General features: G+C 34.8%; 3 protein-coding genes and 1 pseudogene across 15 annotated transcripts; 2 read left to right on the forward strand and 2 right to left on the reverse strand.

The window, feature by feature from the left end:
• The first annotated feature begins 451 nt into the window (after positions 1–451).
• On the forward strand, positions 452–4,953 carry LOC140967717 (uncharacterized). Of its 9 annotated transcripts, none has more exons than XM_073428428.1 (9): positions 452–956; positions 1,770–1,865; positions 1,946–2,416; positions 3,192–3,327; positions 3,420–3,582; positions 3,805–3,903; positions 4,049–4,243; positions 4,331–4,453; positions 4,672–4,953. In XM_073428428.1, exons 1-9 carry the CDS (start codon positions 761–763, stop codon positions 4,780–4,782), a joined length of 1,590 nt encoding a protein of 529 aa, XP_073284529.1. In that variant the 5' UTR covers positions 452–760; the 3' UTR covers positions 4,783–4,953. The 9 variants fall into 9 exon arrangements, with proteins under 9 accessions (XP_073284529.1, XP_073284525.1, XP_073284526.1 ...); XM_073428424.1 differs by having other exon boundaries at positions 453–956; positions 3,775–3,903; XM_073428425.1 differs by having other exon boundaries at positions 453–953; positions 3,775–3,903.
• A 280-nt stretch (positions 4,954–5,233) lies between these two features.
• LOC140967718 (uncharacterized) lies at positions 5,234–6,471 on the reverse strand (annotated as a pseudogene).
• A 3,832-nt stretch (positions 6,472–10,303) lies between these two features.
• LOC140967714 (uncharacterized) lies at positions 10,304–14,351 on the forward strand. 5 transcript variants are annotated; one of them, XM_073428419.1, is made up of 5 exons: positions 10,304–10,415; positions 10,512–10,578; positions 10,680–13,098; positions 13,653–13,728; positions 13,805–14,351. In XM_073428419.1, exons 1-3 carry the CDS (start codon positions 10,405–10,407, stop codon positions 13,014–13,016), a joined length of 2,415 nt encoding a protein of 804 aa, XP_073284520.1. In that variant the 5' UTR covers positions 10,304–10,404; the 3' UTR covers positions 13,017–13,098; positions 13,653–13,728; positions 13,805–14,351. The 5 variants fall into 5 exon arrangements, with proteins under 5 accessions (XP_073284520.1, XP_073284521.1, XP_073284522.1 ...); XM_073428420.1 differs by lacking the exon at positions 10,304–10,415 and having other exon boundaries at positions 10,448–10,578; positions 10,680–12,576; positions 12,724–13,098; XM_073428421.1 differs by lacking the exon at positions 10,304–10,415 and having other exon boundaries at positions 10,448–10,578; positions 10,680–11,262; positions 11,584–13,098.
• A 135-nt stretch (positions 14,352–14,486) lies between these two features.
• Positions 14,487–18,274, reverse strand: LOC140967716 (HIPL1 protein-like). Its single transcript, XM_073428422.1, has 7 exons — positions 17,843–18,274; positions 17,519–17,676; positions 16,203–17,003; positions 15,895–16,111; positions 15,558–15,736; positions 15,236–15,474; positions 14,487–15,097 (listed from the first exon to the last, which is right to left on the reverse strand). The coding sequence occupies exons 1-7, from the start codon at positions 17,931–17,933 to the stop codon at positions 14,701–14,703; spliced, it is 2,082 nt and encodes a 693-aa protein (XP_073284523.1). The 5' UTR covers positions 17,934–18,274; the 3' UTR covers positions 14,487–14,700.
• Positions 18,275–21,453: the final 3,179 nt, after the last annotated feature.

Genomic DNA, 21,453 nt, shown 5'->3' on the forward strand with positions numbered 1-21,453 from the left:
TCGACCAAGACCATTTCCAAGCAAAGCAATTGGTCGACCAAGACCATGGTCTCTTGGTCGACCAAGACCAAAATTTTGGTCTTGGTTGCTTGGAAGTGGTCGACCAAGACCACTTTCAAGCAATTTCAAGATTTTGGTCGACCAAGACAAAAATTTTGTGTTCTTGGTCGACAAAAATTTTGGTCAAGTGTGGGTTGATTTTTTTTTTCCAAGTAAATTGACAAATCTCAATAAATCGAAATAAATGTGAAAGATAAATTGTTTTGAGAAGAAGTCGACCGAAAAAAGATTCAGATTTGGAGTCGACTGAAATGAGAATGAATGCAGTATTAAGAGTTTTTAAATCAAATTTAATAATATATTTATATTTAAATATAAAAATATTTATGTAAATTGATTTATAGATTTTTTTTAAATAAATCAAGTTTGGATCCCTTTTCCCCAAATTTTCCGCCAGCTATTGATTTTGTGTGTTTGTGATTCTCTACAGTGTGTGGAAATTCATTTCAACGAATTTAGTTTATCGGAGAGAGATTGGAGGACGAAGGGCGGGGGGTGCTGACGGGGTTTCTCTTCGCTTTCACACTTTCTCTCTCTAGACTGTTGGTGCTGGAGATATTATTACTTTAGACTGAGATATCAATGTGTGATCCTTGATAGCTTATTTGTTTGGTAAATTAAAGTGGCCCATTTGTTAATTTTTTTTCTTGAAATTTATCTCTGAATTTATATTTCGGGGGAGGGACAGTTAAAGAAATAGATGGGGGCATGTGTTTCTTTACCGGAGAAGTGTGTGGAAGGTGAAGTTGGTGGTTCAAGAATGAAGACTTCTAGAAAGAGAAGAAGGGATATGAGAAAAAGGGCGCCTTTTCAATTATCTGATCGATCGTCTGATGGAGTTGAAAAGATTGCACCTTTGGCTGTGGATCTTCCCTTCAACAATCCCATTTTTCGTGGTTCTGCTCTTTCCTTCCTTTGTGATTGTTATTGTGGATTTCTTTTCCATAAGCAGATGAATTGATTATGTTAGTTTTTATATCTATATGGTGACGTTGATTTCAATTTGCTTCTTATACTGCATTGGCTGGAGATGGAAGTTGATGTAGAATATGTGTTGGTGATGATGTTGGTTTTAGCCGTGAAACTTGAATAGATAAAAGGAAAATAGAATATATGTTGGCGACATTATTTTTTTTAGCCATGAAGATTAAGAGATCAAAGAGAAATAGAATGTGTGGAGACGGGAGATACTCAATCATTCACTACCCTGCATTGGACTTAATGCTAGGGATATTAGAAAGTTGGTAGTTGCTGTACTTTGGAACAAAATGATAAAAAAGGAGACTAATATTTTATATCACTTTTAAATATTGAAGATGTAAAATACTGTCATCATATGAGGCTGGTAGAACTGAATTGATCACCGATCACTTGTGGATTAATAAACCTTTTCAGGATCTTGTGCGGTCTGTTAACTATGGTGGTGATCTTATCTGGTTTTTAGTGGTTCTTTCAAGGGATTCAATTTTCTTGCAAATGGAGTGGTATTTAATCTTTATTGTTTTGTTGATGAATTGGATTATCTACCATTTCCATCTGTTGAAGTTGTTGAAAACTTGTTGATAAGTAGTTAATCTACTCAAAACCAGAATTTCACTGTGAATTTGATTGCCTACGTGCTTCAATTTAATATTTAGGCTGTTGAGGGAATTCATGACTTTTGAAATTAATTTAAGATTGTTCTTTCTTGCCTTGTCTTCTTTGTACAGTTGCTATTTCAGGAAGTGTTGAGGAAGCATGGTTTGATTCAGTTGCAGCACTTGACTCAGACTGGAGCGATGAAGATTTTCATAGTGTTCCTGATGGTAAGCTAAAATCTTATATTTTCCCCCTCTCTAGAATTTAGTAATCCAAGCTTCTAGTGAAGTTCATTCCCTTTCCACAGATATGCTCTATCTAAACGACATTGATGACACATCCATTGTAGATATTTTTTCTCCCAGAAATACGAGTCATGAGGGTGGTGATTTCAGCACCAGACATGAATCTTCTGCTGAACACACCGAGGGCTTGCCAACTGCAAATTCTGCAGGCCTTTCAGTTAATGGTTCAGATAAATGCTTAGTCCCTCCTACTGATTCCGAGCGCAGAATGAAATCCAATGAACGACTTAGTGAAACAAAGCCTTTATATTTGGATGAGAAATCTGATTCCGTTGGAGAAAATGCTGGTGGTGATGACAGTTTGTTGGATAATTGTGGAATTCTTCCAAGCAACTGTTTGCCTTGTCTTGTTTCGTCCGTTACTTCTGAAGAGAAAAGAAGATCACTAAGCTCTAGCCCTCCCGATACAAGGAAAAAGGCTACCTTGAAACTTTCGTTCAAATGGCGAGAAGGCCATCCCGCAGCTAATTTACGTGAGTGGATAAATTTTTTTTTCCTGGTGTTTTGGTAGGTTATGTACATTACTGCATTTTGGTTGCCCAAGAAATTCTATAGACAGGTATCATTGAACACAGTTACCTTTATCTTCATAATATGTTGATTAACCTTAGGGCTGGCTCACAAGATTCAGTTCTCATGTTCGTGTTCTGTTGACTTTAATTCATGGTTTCGATGAAAAACTAATTGTTCTTGATCTATTTGTGGAAGGGATGTGAAGTATTACATCATTGTCATTGTGGATGGTTTCGAGACTATGATTCTTTTAGCTTCAAATTTAACATACCTGGAAAAGAAAATCCATCCATGTGTCATCACATACCTCTGGATTTAACTACAGCTACAAGAAAATTGAATTTGAATGGTGGGAAAAATATCCTGGCCTCGTCTTTTGGATTTTGAGCTTGACTGAAATTCTCTCTTTTGCTGTTTCAAGGGATTCTCTAAAATTGTCGATTTTTGTAAGCTGGTCAAGTGAAATATTAAAAAATTGTGAAAGTCAGGCTCTTGTACCTACACTGTCTACGTTTCACCTGTGGAATATATAATGATTAATCTAATGTCATGGGCATATGGACCAGCCATGACACTACTCTTTCTCAGTCACGGTACATACCAGAATTTGTGGTACGTAGGATGGAGAAATCTGGTTAACTCTTGGAAAAATTAGTGGCTTAACAAATAAAGTCATGACATAATTGCTCATGACATACAGAGTTTTGAAAACGTTTCTGGTTTTTCGTATTCTAGTTTCTTCAAAACCGTTGCTCCACAGACCTATAGCTGGTTCTCAAGTACCATTCTGTCCATTGGAGAAGAGAGTGCCTGACAGTTGGTCAAACATTGAGCCTGGGAGTTTCAAGATCAGGGGACTTAATTATCTCAGGTGACAGAATCATAAAAGTTCCGTTCTACACTGAAAACCTAAGAAAGTATCTATCTCTATGTTGGTTCTCAAATCTAACATTTTCTGTGAAGGGATAAAAAGAAGGAGCTTTCTTCAAACTGTGCAGCATATTATCCCTTTGGCCTTGATGTATTTTTATCTCAGAGAAAAATTAATCACATTGCTCGCTTTGTGGAACTTCCTGTCATTAATTCTTCGGGGAAACTTCCACAAATTCTTGTGGTAAATGTTCAGGTACTGTTGACAATACACCAAGTAGATTGATCATTATTTCTTTTTACAACAAATGAAGCCATACATATTTTCTTCTCCCGAACATTTATTTTCTTTTTGAATGGAAATAAAAGATATTATAACTATGTCAAAATGAATGTTATAACTATGTCAAAATGAATGTGACACTAGCATGTTTTTATTATTTTACAGATACCATTGTATCCTGCTGCAATTTTCCAGGGTGAAACAGACGGGAAAGGAATAAGTTTTGTTATGTACTTCAAGCTTTCTGATAGCTTTGGCAAAGAAATTCCAGCTCATTTTCAGGAAAATATTAGGGTGAGGGAATCAATAAATTTTCATGTCAGCATACTCTTTTAAAATACAGAAGGATTACTTTGTTTGCTGCTATGGCTAAAATAGTATGTCCTGCATGTATCACTTCTTGGCTTTCATCCACGCATTTATGGTTTTCCAATTGCAGAAGCTAATTGGTAATGAAGTAGAAAAAGTTAAAGGTTTTCGTGGAGACACACTCATACCATTTAGAGAAAGGTTGAAGATATTGGGCCGCGTGGCGAATGTGGATGACCTTCCTCTAAGTGCTGCAGAGAGGAAGCTCATGCATGCCTACAATGAGAAACCTGTTCTTTCGCGTCCTCAACATAAATTTTACACGGTAAGCATAAGCCTAGTATTGATGGGATTTCTATCGATATCTCAAATATCTTTAAATCTTGAAGTATTTTTCTTTATTTCTTTACAGGGTGAATACTACTTTGAGATTGATTTGGATATGCACAGATTTAGCTACATTTCAAGAAAAGGGTTCGAAACTTTCACAGATAGACTAAAGCTTTGTGTATTGGATTTCGGATTAACAATACAGGTATGCACCATGCAAGTCAACATTTTTTTGTCTTTTATTTACAACTTTGGCTTGTAACTCATTCCATGCATATGGAGGTCATTCATTTTAAACCGCATTTAAGGATACATATCATTTATGTGCACGAAATATTAAACATAATTTGATGAACAAATGTAACAAGGATGATCTTGTCACGGATCAGATATTTTAATGTATGCAATCTGTCTACATTTCAGGGTAACAAAGCCGAAGAGTTACCGGAACATATCTTGTGCTGTGTTAGATTAAATACTATCGATTATTTGAATTATCAACAACTGGGATTTCCAGAAGAAACCCCCGAATAGGTGTAAAATCTTGGGAGATAATGACAGTAAATTTGATTTATTCTTTGAGTGGATGATTTCTTTTCGAGGCTTCCATTTCTTTCTCTCTCATTTTGAGTAGCTACCAATGTTCTTGTAAATCCGAATCGGCTATATTTTGATGAGATTATTATACAAGTTTTGCATATCCAAGATGGAAACGAAATACTCGATTACGTTGTATGCTATACATATTGTACGTGCGGCCAGAAACTGAGACCATGGATGGAATTTTACTTTTGATAAGGTAAGAACACTAGCAAGAAAAGGGATTCTCTTTAATGAAAGAATTTATTCCCCAAGGCATTCCCTTTGCTTCCAATTTTGTTGTGAAAGTTGATTCTTTCGAGCTCCACTTATTTCTAGTATCTTAATTAATCTAACTTCTCGTTAGTAGCGTTCACGTGGACCACATATTTTTTTGAACTCGAGCTCTACTCGCTGATCACGCTAGTTTAAAGTTAATCTGATTGGAAATTGAGTATTTTTTAGGTACAATATTTTGAATGAAACAAATGCTCGTACTCGATGGTTATTAATGATCAAGTCTCTTCCACCATTATCGGAAAATAAATATTAACAAATTTACAAACAACAGAATACTGCAGTTTGAAGTTACCTGAGAGTAACACTACCGAGTCTTTCCTTTTCAGCTCACATGAAGTCCAATCTCGTGAAGAACCACGCCCATAAAAACATCGACAGAGGCCCTATGGAACAATTTAGATACCATATTTTTTTAAGAAATATTCCAGGAAATTAAATGTAAAAGTACTTTTAAACTAAACTTGTTTTTTATATATATTTTACCAGTAATTTTCCAGGGGAAAAATCTTGAGGCATTGCTCCATGATCCCACGTAGATACAATCTATCTTTGTATTCAATCCACGGGGACAATTACACGCGAACGACTTGGATTCGTCGTCGTTGTATCCACAAACTCCATTACTCTTTTCGCAGCTCATGCACAGCACAGGATAATCGTTATCGAAAGTGAACTTATACTTCAGTGCCAATCTGTAGTTCCATTCCTCTGGATAGTATTTTGCCCCGTTGAATCCATACAAAGACGAATAGGATGAACACTGCAGCTTCGGCAAGTCCATCTCAAATGAAGGGCCAAGATTTACCGGTGTGTACACGCAGCAAGGGGACCCAGACAAACAAACCCTACTGATCGCTCCACAAGAATACAGCAGGCTGCAGATAGACGAGCCCTGAGGGTCACATAGGGAAGTAGACGACCCATTTTCTTTGAGCTCCGTGGAGCATTCGAGCAAGGCAACGACTGTTTTGTCGTGGAAGGAGAAGGGCGCGTCCCAGTCGAGGCCGAAGCCTTTGCTTGGCTGAATGCAGGAGCAAGTGGACATGGTGGGATCAGAATAGATGATTTGGTTGCTGTAGTCGATGGAAGTAACTGTGTAGCAGCCGGTGTATGTGGGTGGAGAACGTGAGGCGTTGTTCGGTGCATGTTAAGTACGGGAGGAAGCGTGGATTGCCACAGCCGATGCCGAAAGGGTATTTGATTGGGATCGTGCCGCAGGTCTTGTGACATGTTTGTGAGGAGATTAAGATGGGGAGAAGAATGAGAAAAGTGGTGCAAAGCAGGGTTTGGAATGGGTTCCTTGGCTTCATGTTGAAGAGGTAAACACATGCAATATAGCAAGCTAAGTGGGATCAGGAAGGTAAGTGTGATTTTAAGGGTTGACATTGTTGGATCTCGATTTTCTCGTGCCCAAACGTAGCGGAAGTTTTAAAATTTTATTTTATTTTGACAATCCAAATATATTTGTTTTGGACATTCGTATGATTTTATAAATAAACATTCATAAGATGTTAAAGAATTATACCTTTGGTGAATAATTTCACTTGTCACCAACTAATCCGGGGTAGTTGGCGTATATGGCTCTTGATGAATTCCCTACGAACGTTCTTCAAAAACTCCTTTCTTTATTCTTCTAATCAGGTCCACGACTAGATGATTTGTTCCTCTTCTAATTTGCACTAGAAAAATTAGAAGAGATTTTACGTTGAGATCAAAGTATGAGAGACGACTCAAACTTTTCCCCGAAGAGATGTGGCCGAATTTTGGAGAGGAGGAGGAGAGGGGAATTTCGAAAATTCCAAAGTGTGGAGACTAGGGTTTTTCAAAAATTGTGAATGAATTATTTATGACCTTAAGCCTAATGCACATATATATAAGCTTAGAGCCCATTAATAAAATTAAATACTTAATGGGCTTAATCAATTAATTATTCGAATCCAATTAGTTTAATTAAGTAATTAATCTTTTAAAGTCCAATTAAGAACCTTAATAATATGTATGTTGGTCTTGTACTCATACAAGCCCATTATACATATACCCATTACATTTAATTTAAATATCTTATAAATTCAACATTTGAATTTGATATTTAAATTATAAATTCAACTCCTTGAATTTATTCTCCCCAAATTTCATAAATTCAAATTCTTGAATTTACTATCTCATAAATTCAACTCTTTGAATTTATTTTCTCAAAATTTAATTATCATAAATTCAACTTCTTGAATTTACTATATCATAATTGTGTGACCCTCAATGGTTTAGGAATACAGCTAGCCGTAGGTTCACAACTCCTTGTGATTCAGAATAACATTTATTCTTATTCGGGCTTACCCTAGTTAGCCCCATTCTTTTCATCAACACCTTGATCAAGAATGTCAGAACTCATTTCTGATTGCACCCATCGGATTATGGTAAGAGCGTTTAGTAGCATCGCCCCATGATCCCCTAGGTATCACTGATAGTGCCTACAAAAACCAGTCGATTATGATTAACGTACAGTACGGTCCCTTCATCTCATATATCCCGGTCGAATTTGCAACCATTGGTTCATCGAGGGTTGGATATTAATTCGATAACTATGTGACACATATAATAGTGGCATCGCGTGTACTATTTGGAAAACTCCTTCTCCAACGTACATCTCATACTCTGGCCAGAGATTCCATGCACTATTATTACTTCAGATCACATAGGATATCTACGGGAGCGGTGAATCCCCGACTACAATGCACTGGTTCCTATATGTGTCGCAACTGTACTCAACCTCGCAACCTGATGACTCTCTTGGAGCCGGTAAACGAGTCAAAGCACAGCCCTAGCATATAGAGCCTCAATGTTGTCCCGGGTCGTAAGGACTAATGTTGTACAATCATAACAACGGACTTATCCTCTCGATGAATGATAACCACTTAGAAGGTCCGAGGGAGGGTTGTTCGGTATAATCATCATATGACTATCCATCTGCATGTTTGGACATCTCAATGCCCTTACCAAAAAACGCAATACACAACATCACATATGCTAGTCTCAAGCTCAAGCGACATTTATCCATGTTTTAGACGGCTGAATCGACTAGGAACGAATTTAGAATATGCAATGTTCACAAATAAGTTTCAACATCGAATTACGATTCATTTGTATTAAAGCATAATTAAAGACTTTATCTATGCTGCTTGCATTGGTATACAGATAAAGTAAAACGAAACTATTAAAAAGTAAATTATATTAAAATAAAGATTGTTTATTACACTTGAGTCAATAAATTCCTTAGCCAACCGTTGGCTTGCAGGGCATCTACTCTAACAGACATAAATAAACACGATAGATTCTCATATATTACTCTGTCACTTAGATTGTGTTTGGATTGATAGATTTCAAATATATTTTTATTGATTAGAGAAGTAAGATAATAAATTTTAAATTCACCTCTTACATATTTAGAGAAGACCATAAAATTCAAATTAATCTATTACATGTTTATATAATATTTTATGTTAATTAAGATACAATTCAAGTTCATCCAATTATGATGTTATTTGAAATTCATTTTACTTTGTACTAATAATATGTAAACAAGTAAGATACTGATTTAAGATTTGATATATCATTTCTTTATAAACAATAAAACTATTATCAAAATTATTTAAAATTCATCTCCACAAGGTTTCTTCGTGCCAACTTTTATTCAAAATTAATTATACCATACATAATTAATTTTTAGTAATCTAGCATAAAAATTATGCACGTGCAAATTAGTTTATAATGTAATATATTTTNGTTTATTGTTATTTAGTAAAAGAGTGCTTCTATTCACTAGGAATAAACTTTAAATACTTATTTTAATGGCAAAAACTTGCGTGAGACGGTTTCACGGGTCGTATTTTGTGAGACGAATATCTTATTTGGGTCATCTATGTAAAAATATTACTTTTTATGCTAAGAGTATTATTTTTTCTTGTGAATATCTGTAGGGTTGACCCGTCTCACAGATAAAGATTCGTGAGACCGTCTTACAAGAGACCTACTCTATCTTAATTTGTAGGGTTAATGAAAAAAGTTTTAAAATGCGATAAAGCTTTACAAATTTAAGTGAGATTAGTACGACTGAAAAAATATTTTAAATTTTATTATCGAATAAGTTAATAGATTAAAAAGATATTAACATACAAAATCTAAGAATAAATATATAGATATTAGATCACTTTTGTGCAATGGAGATCGAACTTATAATTTTTACAATTTGTAAAAGGTAAAAAAGGAAGGAAATGATACTTTTGTGAAATATTGAAATTAACAAAAAACAATCATCTTATTCTAATTAATGATCAAAACTTCTTATGAAAAATCATATCTAACTTGTTAGATTCAAGAAAATCTCTCATTTTTTTAATACAAAAAAGTTATAATAAATAAAATATTTAATTCACAGTCATATAATTTGTGTATAAAAATACCAATTATTTAATTTATGTGCTCCGATTCCAATTTAAGTAGCCGAAAATGAGTATTATTTCAAAGCCCAAACAACAGACCACTAAAAGCCCATAAAACTAACAAATATATTGGAGACAAACACAACATTCTTCGCTATACTGGCGCCTTCTTTCTGCAGGTTAGCTTTGGAAGTAAAATTTTTTAATTACCAGAAATTAAAAGTGGTTGGGTTTGCTCTTTGATTCGATTAATATTTTTCTGGGTTTTACTCTGCACGTTTGATCTACCTTGCATATCGTAACACTTCTCTGATTTCTTATCGGTTTTTAGATATTGAAACAGTGTTGCACTTGTGGGTTATATTTGTCCAAAGATTGGGTTTTTAGTATTTTAGTCGATTTTTTTAATATGAATTTGTCCAAAAGATTGAATCTTTTACTGTTTTAATCTATTTGTTTTATAATTTTTTGCAAAAACGATCTAGTCCTGCAAGTTAAAATTTCAAATGCTCGCTGCAAAGTGTATTCGGCATATGTTCATTAGCTATTTGATAAATTTCCTTTTAAGTTATGCGGGTTATGATTTGTGAAAGAATTTTTGGCAGTGTATAGTCTAACAAGACTAAATGGACAGCTCAGTTTCTTTTGGTAAATGCCTAGAGGATAGAGGTGGACTGTTAGCCTTGAATTGAAATTTTGAAAGGAAATTCATGAAGAATACCAAGAGTTAAGTATTAGACTTATTATGAAAAGCTTTTGTGTGCACTTTGGTCGTCAATTCCCTCTAGGTTACCAAATGCTTATTCTTCTCAAGATGGAAGCTTGAATTTGCCATGAGTCGATGAGGGTGGGGTTGGGTATAAATATGATCTTTTAATATTTTGCCTGATATTTTTAAATATGTTGGCTTATGAGCTTTAAATTTTTGAGAAATATCTGGATCTATAGGCAAAGATTAATGGCAGAAAGCCGGTGGTTTGATATTCACCGTATGTTTCCAGGAACAGTGTCTATTGTATGTTCAAGTAATTCTCGTTTTCTCTTTTTGTGGGTTATTAATTGTGCAGTGAACACTGAAACTAGTCTAATTAATACTTCAATCATGCATTAATATAGTGTACAGGTGATGCGGTGATGAATATGCCTGCAGGAGAGCCCCTCCATGTCAAATATGTAGTTTTTGTAGGCTACATTGATGGGCCTCTCATCAACATGAAGAGACGCACCATCATCTTTTCAGCATACATTCGTCAAGTGTTTTCTTGTCATTCACAACCAAGTTCGAGCATCCACAATCTCTCAATCTTTTGCTTTTCTTGTTCTTCATTCCGAATGCTATCTTCCTTTGGGTCAACCACTATAAGATCCTTTCCTGATTATTCGCCGAAGAAACCTTCCATTGGAGACTCTGAATTTGTCCACCACATTTCAACTGTCATCAAGCAATGCTGCTATGAGCACCTTCGTCGAATTTTAAAGCCCTATGAATCCAAATTCAGGCCTGATCATATCATTTGGGTTCTCATGGAGATAAAGAATGATTATAGACTAGTATTGAATTTCTTTGACTGGTATTGCATACGAAGGGATCCATCATTTGAGGTTTGTTGCATTATTATTCAAATTGCTGTTGCTGCAAAAGATCTAAAACTGGCTCAAAAACTTTTTCATGACCTCCTGACAAAATCCAATGCCGATGGTAACATCTCATTCTCCCAGTTTCTTGAAAAGTTAATATACACTTACAAGGATTGGGGTTCAAATCCACTCGTCTTTGACATTTTTTTCCAAGTTATTGTTGAAATTGGCCATCTCGATGATGCAAGAGAGATTTTTGATAAGATTCTGGACTATAACGTTTTTCTATCTGTTGATTCATGTAACCTATTTCTTTCCCGAGTATCAAAAAATATTGATGGTCCCAAAATGCTACTAAAGAATTTCAGTGAATTTTCTGAAGTGGGTATTAAATGGAATACTGCATCATATAACATAGTGATGCACTCACTTTGTCAATCAGGAAAAGTGAGAGAAGCTCATAACCTACTTATGCAAATGGAGTTAAGAGGTTGCATTGCTGATGCTATAAGTTACAGTACCATAATTAATGGATATTGCAATATTGAAGAACTCCAGCTGATGTTAAAACTATTCGATACTATGCGACAGAAAGGAGTAAAGCCAAACAGGTTTACCTTTAACAGTGTAATCCTTTTTCTATGCAAGAATGGTAAAGTTATGGATGCGGAGAAGATCTTGAGAGAGATGACGTGTGAGGGAGTTTTTCCAGATAATGTTGTTTACACAACTCTCATTGATGGATTTAGCAAAATTGGAAATGTTGGTTCTTCATTTAGAATGTACGAGGAAATGCAGACTCTGAAAATAGTTCCGGATTTTATTGCATATACTGCTCTAATTTGTTGCCTGTGTCAGAACGGAAAAGTTTTGGAAGCTGATAATCTCTTTCGTGCAATGATCAATATTGGATTAAAAGCAGATGAATTTACTTATACAACTCTTATTGATGGTTATTGCAAGGCTGGTGACATTAAAATGGCATTTTCTCTGCACAATGAGATGATTCAGATGGGATTGGTTCCAAATATAGTTACATACACTGCGCTGGTTGATGGGCTCTGTAAACATGGGGAGGTTGATACTGCAAGTGAACTTCTTCATGAGATGGGTGAAAAGGGACTTGTTCTGAATATTTACACTTGCAATTCACTTCTCAATGGCCTTTGTAAATCAGGAAATATAGCAGAAGCAGTGAAGTTAATGAAAGATATGGAGGTGGCTGGAATATTGCCTGATACCTATTCCTATACCACACTTATGGATGCTTATTGCAGATCTGGAGAAATGGTTATGGCACACCAATTGCTTCATGAGATGTTGCAAAAAGGGATTAAACCAACTGTTGTTACATTCAACGTACTGATGAATGGTTTTTGTGTGTCAGGGATGCTAGAAGATGGCCAGAAGCTGCTAAATTGGATGTTGGAGAAGGGTATGATGCCTAATGCCACCACTTATAACTCTCTTATGAAACAATACTGCATTAGAAATGATATGCGTTCGGCAATTGAAACATACCGGGGGATGGGCCATCAGGGAGTTGTGCCAAATGCAAATTCATATAACATAATGATTCGAGGGCATTGTAAAGCGAGGAATATGAAGGAAGCATGGTTTTTGCATAAGGAAATAGTTGAGAAAGGGTACAGTCTCACGGTTGAGAGCTATAATGCGCTAATCAAGGGATTTTTGAAAAGGAAAAAGTATCTAGAGGCAAGAGAACTTTTTGAACAGATGAGAAAAAAAGGGCTATCTGCAGATAAGGAAATTTACTGCACCTTTGTGGACATGAACTACGAGGAGGGGAAAATTGATTCAACTTTCGAGCTTTGCAATGAAGCAGGGGAAATATGTTTCAAAGATGGAACTTAAAGGGATATAAAACCAACAGATCTTTTCCACTTTACACTTTATGTTGGGTGAGCGACCTCTACTCGACCGGCTGAGAAACTTGGTAAATTTACTTTTCATCTTATTCTTTGTTCTTAGTTTCTCATTAATTTCCTGACACACGCTAATCTGCAGCCTGCATGTTCTATTGTAAATGCATACATGCGTACTAATATTAATATAATAAACAAATATATATAGAGAGAGAGACAACATGCACACATGTATATGTCTATATACATGGAACCACATAGGATTTTTATGACTTCGACATGATTAGTATGAATGTAGTATTATAATGCAGATTGATTGAGTGAAAATAAAGTTGTTTCTTGTTGTTTTGAGAAGAAATAGGAACAGTACAGTTTGGAAATACATATGGATCAAGAAAAACTCATTTTATTCAATTGGATTTTTCATTTTTTTCCTCGAAATTAGACAGTTTGCTGTTTCTCACTTCCTAGGCATAACTAGTCAAATGCATACTAGTTATATGCTAGTTATCGTTTTAATATAACCTGATTCCCATCCTCGAGCAAAAATTTGTGGAACACTTGCTGCTTTGACATTTCTGTTTGGCCAAAAAAATGATCCGTATTCATTCATTGCTTTGATAAGGGTTAGTTGAAGTCTGAAGAATGGCCACATGGTCGCTTCCGGATTAAATTTTCATGAAAAACATTCTTGGACCAAGGTTGGTTGATTCCCTGAATTCCTCATTAAATTTTAAACTGCCCTGTGTTTTCCATTCTATTGCCATGAAAATACAGGAAATTCGGGAGATTTTGAACCTAAAATCTGCGAAGTTGTAGGAAGTTTATCGTGAAATTGCTCAAATTAACATATTTTCTGTTCTACTTGAAAAGAGGTAAATAAGAAAAGCATGTGGAGTGGCTTCTTGCTTTTTGATTAAGAACTTAAGGATGCCATTATGGATGGACAAAGGAAACACATACGATGATTATTGAAGTCAGTGCTCTGGTTAGTGCCAACTGCCGATTTCACAAGTGTTATCGGAAGAAGATAAATCTTTTAAATCTTGCAGATGAATTCTGGGAATCCTTGTTAAATGGTGTTCATTTGGTGCGACTTTATGTTGCAAGAGTTCAATATGGTACGTGACAACAAATTGCCTCAACTCCAGGCTTATTAGGCATGCTTGACCTGGCGCTGGTCGCTGAATTTGTGCCTGATATGTGCTTGTGCTGTTCTCAGGCGTTATTTCTGTTGATTAAGATAGCTTATGTATGATGCATCACTTATCCTGTACTTACAATTACATATATTTTTTAATGGAAAATTTGCGACTTTACTGAATGTGGGAGGAACTATTATCTTTTCTTAATAACAATTTTGAGGTCTGAGAGTAAGTTGCAATAAACATCAGAAAATCAAAGCATAACTCTGCTCACGCAGTAAGATGCGCCTGTGATTCTAGTAAACTACGAGATATGGACACAAACAAGAGGACAATTGTTTTCACAACATAATATTGTCCATCAAAATCAAACTGCCACAGAAAAATAACCGCATGAAAATTGAGAAGCAACCCAAGAAAATGTCACTGAAAATTAAAGCTTCATAACTGATTACTCCTATTGTTGTTATCCTGATTACTCCTATTGTTATTATCCCAACATTTTTCGAGACGAACCTTACTGATATGTCACAAGAAAGGTTCCATAAATACCAAAACTGCAGAAACCAGAAACATTAATCCCATATGAGGAATTGCCACGACATGACCACGAGAAGGAGAAGCCTGAGGCGGCTTTGTAGTGGTTATCACTTCTTCCTTGGAGCAAGCATAGCTACATCGACTTGGACGAACCACCCTGTACACTCCACTCTGTGTTAAAATGTACACATCTTTTCTGTTATCTTGCCCAAATGAAAATATGAACTTTAAAGCAGGAAGATCGCTATTAGGCACTGATTCACACTTGATGGGAGAGTCTGTAGCACAGCTAAAGGAAATGTCAGTAGTCGTGAAGTTCCCGCTGTTTTGTGGTGTTTCTGATGCTGCCCAAATATGACTTGCATATAGATCTCCATACAGGTAACTAAAAAAAAAAAGAGCACAGAAAATTAAAATGACATTCAATTTCGTAGATGTCAAAAAGAGATTTTTATATTATAGTTCTAGCCACAATCACATTCCCCGGCTATGTGAAAACATGATAACAGTAGCTTGATTTCACCTTCCATAAATGCATGGATCAGTCTGTGCACGATAGAAAAATCCACCGGATATTGCTGCAGAACCGAGCTTATTTATCTCAGAATGGTTGTATCCCACCACAGGGAAGATGGGATCGATTGAACCAGCAGAAGTGTTTCCCCCTGGACTTTTTTGAGGTTCGAAAAGAAGAGGGCCTTCGTATACACGCCATCCATAGTTTCCTCCCTTGGTTATTATGTCGACTTCTTCATATTGATCCTGAATAAAAGTAATATTCAGCAGGCAAAAAGGACTGAAAATTTGGCTACAAATCTTTTGGTGAAAAGGCTTTGAATCTGAACCTGTCCAACATCAGCACAAACGAAATAGGAAGGCCTTTCTGAATCAAAACTACAGCGCCAAGGATTTCTTAGTCCATAAGCCCATACCGAAGGTTCCATTTGTTTATCTTCCAAAGAAGGGTTATTTTGTGGAATACTATAATTTCCCCATAGGCTCTGCTTATCTATGTCCTCTTCACCTGAAAACCAAAAATTCGTTACACTGGAATGATAAAAACTATAAAAAAATCTTGATTGATAAGCTCAGAATTTGATGATATGCATCAGAAACTGAAAAGATTTCAAAGTTAAGCTACCAGGAAACTATGACTTTTTTCTTATTTGCATGGCGACTTACTTGGTATATTGTCTACATCAACCCTCAGGATTTTTCCAAGTATCGACTTCTTATTCTGAGCAAAATTGTATGGATCACCTTTGCTTCCCCCATCTCCCATCATGATATATAAGTAACCATCTGCTGGACCAAAAAGAATCTGGCCACCGTGATTTGCAGTAAAAGGTAGCCCCATAGTAAAAATTCTCCTCACTTCAACTGGACTCGCTTTCTCTGCCTGGAATCAGGTATAAAACATCTTAGATTCATTTAGATGTTTCTAAATAGTTTAAAAAAATCCCATTCAGATATGGAGAAAAAAGGTTTACTGTTGACAGGCTTGAAGAAGTCCCGTTAGCAGTATACTCAGCAACAATCACATGATATCTGCAAGGCTTTCCTGAATCCAACGAACTTAACTCTGAAGGATCGCACGAAACATCTGAGTTACACGCACATCTCCCTCCACAGGCTGGAGACTTCTCTTTGTCACAGTTAAATGATGCAAAGAATCTACCATTTGTTGCAAAGTTTGGATGAAAAGCCATTCCCATCATTCCAAAGCTCGCATCCAGATGAACTTGATCGGTTAAGTCAACAAACGGACTTGATTCATCCAGCCCTAATACATCCCCTGAATCTTGATCAGGGATAGTGGCTAACCAAATTTTGCCTGGTTGGCTAGAGAAAAATGCACGATTGGATCCATCAGGATGAGCAACCATATTAAGATAAGATCCATTGTCAATTTTTTCGAGGCAGATACCTTTAGGGGGAGATAATGTATCACTTTGGTTGAGTGAAACAGGTTTACCATTGAAGCAAAGAGATTTTTCGTCAGAAGAACCAGAAAATGAATTGCAAAAATCAGACTCTGATTGCCAGAGGTCAGTTAGAGTTGATGAGGTTGCGTTTCGTGGCAATTCAGCTTTGGTTTGCAATGCAGGAGCAAAGGGAGAATTCAAGATTGATACGGTTTTACAAGCTTCCCATACAGATGAGCAAAAACTATTGTTTGTTTGGCTTGACAAGAACGAAATTGCTGCACCTCCTGTGGTGTTGCAAAGTATTGGAACTGACCGTGGGTTCGAATTGACCTCAAATAGTTCTGCAGAGAATGGATCACAAGTCTGCAGTAAAAAGAAAAACATTCATAAGCAATCTTGAAAATAAAGCTGAGTTTGTTATTCATTGTTCAAATTCATCAGTCATGTTAATCTTACGAACTGTAAAACCAACTCTTTTGTTTTCGCACACAACCCAAACTAAGATCAAGTCTCCAGAAACCAACTGCTTAAAAAGTCGTTCATAAATGAAAATCAACGTGTTCTAATGAAATTGCAATTGAATTTGAGTTAAATTTCCACCATAAGTGTAGACTCATGCATGAAATTGAACTTTCTGTTTTGCATTCGGCCATGGTTGCCCTACCAGATGTCCAGATAAGGCTAGTTTACAAGATTATTTCTAAACAAACTGAAAGTAAAAGAATCAAGGATCAAGAAAGTCTGGAACACATCTTTCATGGGATTGCTTAAAACAACAAAATCTCACAACGAAATTCTTCCACAGCTGAGGCAAGAATTCCGGCCAAGTCCCCAATTTCCAACAAAAAGCCGATTGAGAGTACAACAGAGAAACTAACCGCACAGATGATGGATTTCACAACAGCAGCACAGACAGAATCAGATATATTCATAGCATCAAAACGCTTCCGCAACTGCAGATCTTCTGCTGTATTGCAGCACACCTTCCCATTGTATGGACAGAATGCTAAGTGCCCCTTTAAGCTAGTAGGTGCTCCTATACACATAATTACACAAATGAAAACATGAATTCAAAAAAATGGCAAGGAAAAAAAATCAAGAAAAGACCACTCGGAAACACAAAACACCACCGACTTTCTCAACTGACTGCACTTTAAGTCCAAGAAAATGGCACTCAAGAATCAAGAAAAACAGACACTTACTGAAGCTAGTGCACAATGGCAGCGAATAAGAAGGAAGAGGGAGCAGCAGCAATAGACCGAACAATGAGAGGATGTTTAAAACGCCATCCATTTTCCAGTGTTGTAGAAAGAATTATTGGACAGTAACTATATGTAGCAACCACTCAATAAATAGCGTCTCTTATCTGATAACCCGAAACAAAGCTAGATTTGTTTAACAAAACACATCCTCTCTCATTTGAAATTTGAAAAGGAACATATATCAGTGCATTTATTCGCTGAAAGCCATGTCCTGGCGTAAATGGAGGGGGTGGACTTCTGCTTTCAAACTAGTAGTATGTTGACTTGTTTGTGAACAAAATCTGAGTGGGTGAAAGTTGTTCAGCTCAGTTAAGAAAATAATGAAGTTCGAATAGAGAAAAGGCCCAAAAGATAGAGGAAGTGGGTGATTGTTGGTGGCACTAAATGAAAAAATTTGGCATTTATTGTGCTTTTTAAATTTTGGTTCTTATACCTTTTCAAGAATTCAAAAGGTTGTAAAAAGCTAATGCAGTGCATGTGCAGGTGATGATAGTGAAGAAAGTGGAAGTAGTGAAAATGGAGAATCATCAGCATGAACTAGGTAGGGGCTTCATTTTTGTCCTTCAATGGAGAATCGACTCGTGTCACCCCTTTATACATAGTAACCAAAAACGAGAAGATGGACAAAATAGATAGAAGTAGAAAATATCTAAGAAGTCCAAACCGGTTTTCAGTATAAATGTCAAAATCAGACACGACTCATCAACTCGATACGGTTAAAAATCAGGTTTGGGTTTGGGGTTTGGGGTTTTCGGGAAATCGGGTTGGACGCGATAGTTCACCCGAAATAAATGATCGAGTTGGATTGGGTTGAGTTCGGGTTGACCCGAAAATTTTAATTTTTTTTAAAAAAATATAATTAATAAATATGACATATATTTTTATATATTGTATGCCTGAAAAAATATTTATTGTTTATTTATATCATAAATTTTCATAATCTAATATTTATTTTGAACATTTTTTATTTTTTAGACAATTATTTATTTGATTTAATAAATATACTTTATTTTTCTACGATTAGACTTTCAAATTTAGATCAAATATATGAGGGAGATTTTGTTATTATGTGTTTAAATTAAAATTTATAAAAAATTTAAAATCGGGTTATACGGGTTGGTTCGGGTTGAGAGTTTTCGGGTTGGATCATGTTCGTGTTGGGTTCGGGTTGAGCAATTTTTAAATAGTACTATTGCTCAACTCGACCTAACCCACCCGAATTGACACACCTACTTTTCAGTCTGGTCGATTACTTATAGTTTATTTGATATTAAAATTTTAAATTTAGAACGAGATCATGGTTCGAAATTATACGATAAACTTATAATGAGATGACAAGCATATATTGTAGACTATTCAAATTTATTTACTTGTCTGAAAAAAATCAAATAGATTTTTTTTACCTAATCTATCTCTTTATTTAATTTATCTAAATTTTATCTCACATATTTTTTGGTCAAAATATTTTAAATTAATTTTAAAATAATGGATTCTTCAATAAAATATAAATTTAAAAATAAAATAAAATATATAATCGCAATAGATGTGTCAAATATCTTGTACTAGTTAACGTCGAGAATTGTTTTCTTTTTGAATGCGTTCAATTATTATTTGATAACGTGTCATTATTATTATTATTATTATTATTATTATTATTGGATAACGTGTCATTATTATTATTATATTTTCACTGATTTAAAATTTAAATGAATAAATTTTTAAAAAAAGTTCCTGATATAACTTTAACTTGGAGTAAAAGAAATACAAATGGATAATCAAATCAAGTGATAATTATTACACCTATTATTGAAATGAGAAATATCAACAGTTCTAGAATTGAAGATTCAACAGTTACGTGAGAAACCGAACTTCAATTCAACATAGCTAAAAATTTCAACAATTAATAAATTCAGTCATCAATCATTTTTCAATAAACAAAATTATGCAGCAACAAATATTGTGCAAAAGCTTACATTTTCAGCACCGGACTATTTCCAACAGGTGAAAATTCAATAACCGAAATCCAGCATATCATGTCAACAGGAAGCTGGTGATTATGATACAAACCTATAACTAAAACATTAAACTCGAAATCATGTCAGATAATGACAAATAATGACCATTAATTGAGAGGCTAACCGTCAAATTTTTGCCTATAAATGCATACATATTTATGAGGAGTTACAAAAATTCTGAGCAAATCACCCAAAACTTAGAAGAACTATTTCGAGCTAATAGAGGGAATTTTCGAGCAAAAGTCCAATAGTATTTTCGAGCAGCAATACAATAACAAGAAAATAGACGTCCAAGCGTCAACCGAAATCATTTTAGCAAATACTGTAAGTGAGTTTCCTATTTTAACTCGTCTGATTTAAAATCGAGCAGCATGTATTGTATGATTTTAAAGTTGATTTCAAAATATGCATGTTTGAAGCACTGAAATTTATGAATGAATAGTAGGAATATACATTCCGGATATGTCTTATACATGTTATTCCTGATTGATGCCTCATCATTTAGAGAGTTAAAATATAAGAGACTTACATTAGTTAACCATAAATTTCATAACATGATCAGTGCATAAAATGGATATTGTTTACTTTTGAAAAATATGTGATTTATGTTCCGTTTTTGTATATGAAATTTCTGTTAAAAATGATTTTAAAAGTTGATATGATTTTCTCTGTTTACTGAGTAACAATTATATCACTCATCAATTCAAACCCCTAACCCCTATTAGATAAGAACGAAGAAATGATAGAAGAGGGGAGCAAACTCACTCACAGAGCCCGTCGGATAATGTCCCCAATTTTTTTAGCATTTTTATTTCTTTTTTTCATAATTGGGGATGATTTGCAAAATCGATGTCGGAACGACCGTTTATTTCAAGAACATAAAGAGATAAAACAACTGATTTACACAATTTTCTTACCCTAATTTATGTTGTGTGTATGGTAGGTGAAGAAAAGTGGCGTCTGTGGGAAAGATAGGGAGGATTTATGGGTAAGAGACAATGAGTGGTCGATTTTGATTTTGATTTTGATTTTGATTTTGATTTTGATTTTGATTTTTTTTTTGGTAATTAATTGGGACCAACTACCAATTTTTTTAATGTTTTATGATTTACATTAAAATTTATTAATTTAGACATTAGTATCATAATATTGAAATATAAGTTATTATTTATAAAATAATTAATGCTCATTTTTTATTTAACAGATATAAAAATCAATTTTTTTCTATTTTTATATATTTAAAATCATTATATTTTATTTTAATAAATAATTAAATAATTCTATTTTATTTCAATATTTTTGTTCATAATTATAATATTGGACGAAATTCACTCCAAAGCTTTTAATTAACTAAGTTCTATTTTTAAAAACAATGATTTATTTGTATATTGGTATTTAATTATATGTTATTATTGAGTATTTGGGTGACTGTTAACACCTGCAGAATTTTTTTTTTTTCTAAATTGAAGTTGAAAAACAATGATTTATTTGAATATGTTGAAAATTAATATTTTAATATTGAATATTTGAATATTG

The sequence above is a fragment of the Primulina huaijiensis genome, unplaced genomic scaffold (assembly GCF_012295235.1).
Source record: "Primulina huaijiensis isolate GDHJ02 unplaced genomic scaffold, ASM1229523v2 scaffold26513, whole genome shotgun sequence".
In the NCBI taxonomy this organism is placed as follows: domain Eukaryota; kingdom Viridiplantae; phylum Streptophyta; class Magnoliopsida; order Lamiales; family Gesneriaceae; genus Primulina; species Primulina huaijiensis.

Coding starts and splice junctions, on each gene's coding strand:
- LOC140967717 (XM_073428424.1), top strand. CDS start 761: ATGGGGGCATGTGTTTCTTTACCGGAGAAGTGTGTGGAAGGTGAAGTT. Junction 3,904..4,048: donor ATTTTCAGGAAAATATTAGG/GTGAGGGAATCA, acceptor TTCCAATTGCAG/AAGCTAATTGGTAATGAAGT. Junction 4,244..4,330: donor CTCAACATAAATTTTACACG/GTAAGCATAAGC, acceptor ATTTCTTTACAG/GGTGAATACTACTTTGAGAT.
- LOC140967714 (XM_073428417.1), top strand. CDS start 10,474: ATGAGCTTTAAATTTTTGAGAAATATCTGGATCTATAGGCAAAGATTA. Junction 10,579..10,679: donor TTCCAGGAACAGTGTCTATT/GTATGTTCAAGT, acceptor GCATTAATATAG/TGTACAGGTGATGCGGTGAT.
- LOC140967716 (XM_073428422.1), bottom strand. CDS start 17,933: ATGGATGGCGTTTTAAACATCCTCTCATTGTTCGGTCTATTGCTGCTG. Junction 17,677..17,842: donor GCCATTGTGCACTAGCTTCA/GTAAGTGTCTGT, acceptor TTATGTGTATAG/GAGCACCTACTAGCTTAAAG. Junction 16,112..16,202: donor CTTCTTCAAGCCTGTCAACA/GTAAACCTTTTT, acceptor ACCTGATTCCAG/GCAGAGAAAGCGAGTCCAGT.